General features: G+C 42.7%; 1 protein-coding gene across 1 annotated transcript; it reads right to left on the reverse strand.

Moving 5' to 3' along the window:
- Nucleotides 1–960: 960 nt before the first annotated feature.
- Nucleotides 961–3,946, reverse strand: cebpa (CCAAT enhancer binding protein alpha). The gene has a single exon (XM_024409815.2). It carries the CDS (start codon nt 3,636–3,638, stop codon nt 2,691–2,693), a length of 948 nt encoding a protein of 315 aa, XP_024265583.1. The 5' UTR covers nt 3,639–3,946; the 3' UTR covers nt 961–2,690.
- Between the last annotated feature and the right edge of the window lie 1,853 nt (nt 3,947–5,799).

The raw sequence follows: 5,799 nt of genomic DNA on the forward strand, positions 1-5,799 counted from the left end.
CGATGAATACTGTTATTGTCCTCAGTGAGTGACTGACTGAGAAGGATGAACTGTATCTCTCCAACTCTCTTAAATGAGTGTTGTATTTATGGATCACAGTGATGACCTGACTGATTGATAGGGGTGATAGGTGCGGTTTTACACGGATGAATTGCACCGATGGAGGCGTGAACTGAAAGGAACTATATTATAATGATTTAACCAGTGTTTAGAATATGATGCATCTCCATTAAAGAACAAGATGGGATCACTAACTGGTACTTTCACTGGGATTTAAAAAAAAATAAACATCTATATTTCTTCCTGCGTGTGTTTGTGTGTGTCTTAATGCCTAATCTATCACACATATAATATATTATTCCAGATCGGCCTGCGTGTGTGTGTGTCTTAATGCCTAATCTATCACACATATAATATATTATTCCAGATCGGCCTGCGTGTGTGTGTGTGTGTGTGTCTTAATGCCTAATCTATCACACATATAATATATTATTCCAGATCGGCCCATTTTAAATAGTTATATGTGTTCTTTTCTGTCATGTTTTATTTTTTGTCTCTTCAAATGTTTGCTGCTGTAGATTTGTAAAAAATATATAAATAAAAATGAATGATTTAATAGCACTATCGGTAGTGCTTGATAAGCGCGGTCTACAGATGAGTGTAATCTGTCATGGAGCTAAATGACATGATGAGAGGTCAGTGAGACACTGAAGATCTGTCGTCAAAAGTGGGTATTCTAGCTTCTTATCGTATCCAATCGTTTTACTTAACTTGATAATGACCTACTTTCAATCATTAACGCCAGGGGGTCCAAGGTCCACTGAGTGTCCTGAATGAATCCTGTACGGAATGCTGTGGTCTGTGGAATGCAGACTGGTATCCAACGAACTGTAGCCTAATCCTAGATGCAGATTCAAATGGATACCCTTTGTGTAAAACACATCAAACCAAGACCAAATGTTCCAATGAGACGATGCTCTTTTATTATAATTCATAATGTTTTTTGGCATTCATCATATAGGTTCATTTTACATTTGAAACATTTTTCTATAACATTGGCATTGTAAAAAAAAAAGGTTAAAAAGTGCTGTCCTTTTCCTTATTAATGTAAAAGTCTCTATATCTTAGCATTTGTTTAATAGAATCCAAGAAGAGTCTAGAACATTCTAGAACATGTATAGAATCCAAGAAGAGTCTAGAACATTCTAGAACATGTATAGAATCCAAGAAGTCTCAGTCAGTGGTAAAGTCCAAAGTCTTACTTCACAGAGAGAGAGAGAGAGAGAGAAGTCAAAAGGCACTGCATGATGACATCAGGCTTGTAAAGGAAAGGTGCTCAGGGAAAAAGAACAGTGACAGTCGAGTTGACACTGTGGAGAAGCAAAGCTTCAAACAACACTTCACAGCTGAACCAGTGAGAAAACAGGTCAAAGGGTTGGATCTTCTTCGTGTGAAATCATCAGACTGAAGACGAGGGCAACAAACATTGCATAGTTGTACTATCCTTGAAGAAAAAAAAAAAAGGTGCAATCTAGAACCCTTTGAAGAACCCTTGTTGATTCCAGGTAGAACCCTTACAGTTCTAAGTAGAACCTTCCACAGAGGGTTCTACAGTACATGGAACACAAAAGGGTTTTTACCTGGAACCAAAAATGGTTCTCCTATGGAGACAGCCGAAGAACCCTTTTGGAACCCTTTTCACATAAAAAATAATAATAATCAATTATACATAAATAGAAAGCTATACTTTGAGTTTATAAAGAGTTTTTATTTACACTGAGAGGCATGTTCAGATTAGTACCCAAAAACATATGGATGAAATACAAAATGTGCCTCATTCCGTTGTATTTTGAAGACATTTATAGTGCGCGCGACAAAACTGCTCGTGAAGAAGCAGGTACCACAGTATAACACGTTTGCAGTCGTTTGCTGCGGCGTTTAATTCCGTCCATAGATCTCCCCGATGTGTGAATGCTGACCCAGCCGACAGCAGCAGGATATGTGTTCTAGCGGTCACCTTTATATGGTCTTAACGTCTGAACAGCAAATACATGGAAACATTCTGATCACCGCTCAGATTTGTTTTGTTTTGCAAAAAAAAAAAAAAAAAACGTATGTGGAAAAGCTGTGTGCACTTTGGAGTTTAATAATACAGTGTAGCTCTATAAGTCAAATGCACACACGTTTAGTTTAGTAAGACAAGAACATGGTATTGAGACGCTAACGTTAAAACATGAACATCGAGCAGGCTAGTGATTATTGTGAGAATCATGCTGTTCCTTCAGCTGCACTGATATGTTGTTCTTGCGTGGCTAAACACACACACACACACACACACGCACACACACACACACACACACACACACACACACACACACACACACACACACACACACACACACACACACACAGACACACACACACACACACACACAGACAGACACACACACACACACACACACACACACACACACAAAAACAACACAGGTCCACTGTTTAAACGTGGAGAAATGAGCTTATTGTTTAAAGTACAGAAGGCTTGTATACCTCAGCTGCCCTGTCTCTCCTGAAGACACAGACTGTTGCAGTCACAGTCTGTCAGATCAATCTATAGCGTGTAGGCTATATCCAGGAGACGTGTACAAGTAAGTGTTTAAAAGTCCCAATGTAAAAGCTACTATAGTCCGTGTTCACTGGCAGTTGGCCATGGGTTTGAAAGATCCATCGGGAAGTTGTCTGAAGATGCCCCTTAATGTGTCCAGTTCTCGGGTAAGATGTTCCACTCTCTTCCGCAGTCTTTCGTTGTCCGACGCCAGCTCTATCACTTTATGCTGCGTCTCAACATTGCGCATTTTCGCCTTGTCTCTACTCTTCCTCACCGCGACGTTGTTCCTCTCCCGCCTCAACCGGTACTCCGTGCTGGCCTTGTCGACGCGCTTTTTGGATTTACCCCGGTCTCGGTCTCGGTCGTCGCGTCCCATCATCTTCATGGATCCAACGGAGGACATGCTGCCATCCCTGTGGTGTGGACTCGGGACGGGCGTCGGTGGAGGCGTCGGGTGTCCCGGTTGGAGATGCATGGTCGTCTGCGCGCAGTGCGCAATCTGGTACTGAAGATGGGATAGGTGCTGTGGGAGATGCTGGTGGGAATGGTGGTAGGTTGGAGGCTGAGAATGGCTCATTTCATCTTCTTCTCTGGGCTCTTGCTTTATCGCCACAGGTCTGATTCTCGTGGACTGGTTATCGTAAATGGGTTCAAGTTTAGATGTGTCCATATACCCGGGAATACAACCATAGCCCTGCTGCTGATGCTGCTGCTGTTGGTGGTGCGCCCCCGAGCCAGAGCTCACCCCGTGGGGGTAGGATTCGTACTCACTGTTCGCCAGCTTGAGTTTCTCTTGCTTCGAGCTGTTGTGGAATAGATCAGCCAGGAACTCGTCGTTGAAGGCTGCAGGGTCGATGTAAGCGCTGATGTCAATGGAGTTTTCGTTCTCACAGATCTCGCCGAGGTCTCCTCCTGCTCCGGGTCCAGCAGCGGAGGGGTCTTTGTAGCAGTAGGCACTTTGCTGACTCTGACTCTGGGCTAGGCTGGTCATTAGGGGTCGTGGGGCGACCTCATAGAGGTTTGGTTGCTCCATGGAATATCTATAACCCGCCAGACATGGTGAGGAGCTGCGGGAATCCAGCTTGCTCACAGTACCGAAGGAAGCCGCACTGGCTAGACGAATAAACAGGACAGCTCCTTCACAGGTGCTCTCTCCAGGTATGAAGTAAATCTCTAACTCGCCACGAGAAGCTATAAACTAAATGTCTTGAATAAAGCCTAGTGACTTTCCCTGGTACGACTGGTTTCCTCGAGACTATAGTTCTAAAGGACACTGTTTTAGCTGCAGGTTGAACTACTCCAGGCTGCTGAACCTCACAACTGTCAAAGTACTCTCCTCTCTCCTATATATACAGAGGGAAGGGGGCGGACGCGCAGCACGCAGGGTCCTATTGCGAGCCTTTAGGCAGCAGTAGGTTATAGTAGACTAGACTGGAGATCTAAGGCCAAATCACTTTACACCTGGAGAATATATATCGAATTTAATCAATTGGATCACTTAAAAATGATTTTGAAATATGAATAATATATTAATATAAGCAAAACACATTTGATTTGACATTATTTAAATATGTTTTAATTTGTATAACAAATTGATTTATTTTCATAATATATAATCTCATTCGAACAGTTTCCCCTTGTGCATTTGAACACCAAACGTCCCCAGCAGAGCCACGCAACAGCCTCATTTCAATATATAAGACAAGCTATTTTATTTTGATCAGTGTCCCAAAATATTTAGCATATTTTACATGAAATATTATTTGGTTATTAAACTGCTGTTTCATCGACGCTTCTACTAATGGTAAAGCCGTTAAAGTGACGTTAATAATATATATATACGATTTAAACATAAGTTATTTCATAATGTATTAATACAAAATATATTGTATTTTATTTACCCACATATTCCCTTTCTCTTTCATATGTATCAATACGATGGAGGTGGAGGATTAACGACAGTTTCACAACAGATTTGGTAGAAACATAATAAATATTGGGCACATAATAAATTAGGGCTAATTGTCAAACTAAATAGGCCAATATGCAAATACATGTGCACGGTGCCACTCATTTATCATTTCACAATCTTTAAATCAATACTTAAATTGGATTCTATGTGCAAAGTGCACCGATGAAAATTATACATAATAATACACAGAGCAGTAATCTCTCTCAGCTCTTAACTAACTCGATACCTGAGACATCAACTGACAGTGTCCGCAACACGGCACGCAGTTTGCGACTGGCTGCTTCCTCTGCGGAAGAGCAGGCTCGGCTACCTGTTGCGCGCTTTTCGATAGACTAGGGGATTAACCAATACACCGGATCCGGGAGGGGCAGAGCGCTCGTCACCCGGCGTCGTGAGTTTACTATCTGGGGGGGGGGCTTGCCTCGCTCCATAATGGATAAATACCTGATAAAATGTGAGAGATAGATAGATCGCCCTGGTTTAACTGACGCAATAACATTCCAAAAGTAAAGAGACGCTGACGGATCGAGTCCTGTGGAGGCTGGTGAGGGGAGGACGGCTCATAATAACGTCTGTAAACGGAATAAATGAAAATGGCATGTTTGATACCATTCCACTAAATTCTGCTCCAGCTGTTTACCACGAGCAAGTCCTCCCCAATTAAAGTGTTAGCACCCCCCGTGCTTGAGTCCGATCTGAACCGCATGATAACACTAAAGAGAGCCGCATAGTTTATTACTAAGGCTACACGACATAGAAGGATACAACACTTTGGTGTTTTACAAGGTTTTTACATTTAGGATTAAAAGGCTTTATGTGCGTACTTTCATTCACATCAGAAACTTGTTCTTGCGATGTAATGTTACGCGAAATGAAGCAGGCTACTCTACCGGAAGAACCCACGTCATAACGCGTCATGGGTTGTGTGAGCGTGCATGTTTAACCAAGGCACAGAGGAACCACACCAGGCACCAGACAGACTCATGTCAACGGGCAGGGAGCTCCCTCTGTTGTTGCAGCAAGGAAACCCTTCCAACTGAGCACAAACGGAGAGCGGTGTTTCATAGCTCTCGTCCAGTGCGTTACGAGCAGCTCGCTTAACGGCTCAGCGACAGCAAGCCGCAGGTAACACCCTGGACCAAAGCTAGATATTTCTCGCAGTCGCATATAACGAATCAAAGGCAACAGGCTAGACCTATTCAATACGTCTAGTCAACTTGGA

This window comes from Oncorhynchus tshawytscha, unplaced genomic scaffold (genome assembly GCF_018296145.1).
Source record: "Oncorhynchus tshawytscha isolate Ot180627B unplaced genomic scaffold, Otsh_v2.0 Un_contig_18984_pilon_pilon, whole genome shotgun sequence".
NCBI classification, from domain to species: Eukaryota; Metazoa; Chordata; class Actinopteri; order Salmoniformes; family Salmonidae; genus Oncorhynchus; species Oncorhynchus tshawytscha.

What these genes read in the sequence shown, in the direction of transcription:
- cebpa (XM_024409815.2), bottom strand. Translation starts at nt 3,638, where the DNA reads ATGGAGCAACCAAACCTCTATGAGGTCGCCCCACGACCCCTAATGACC.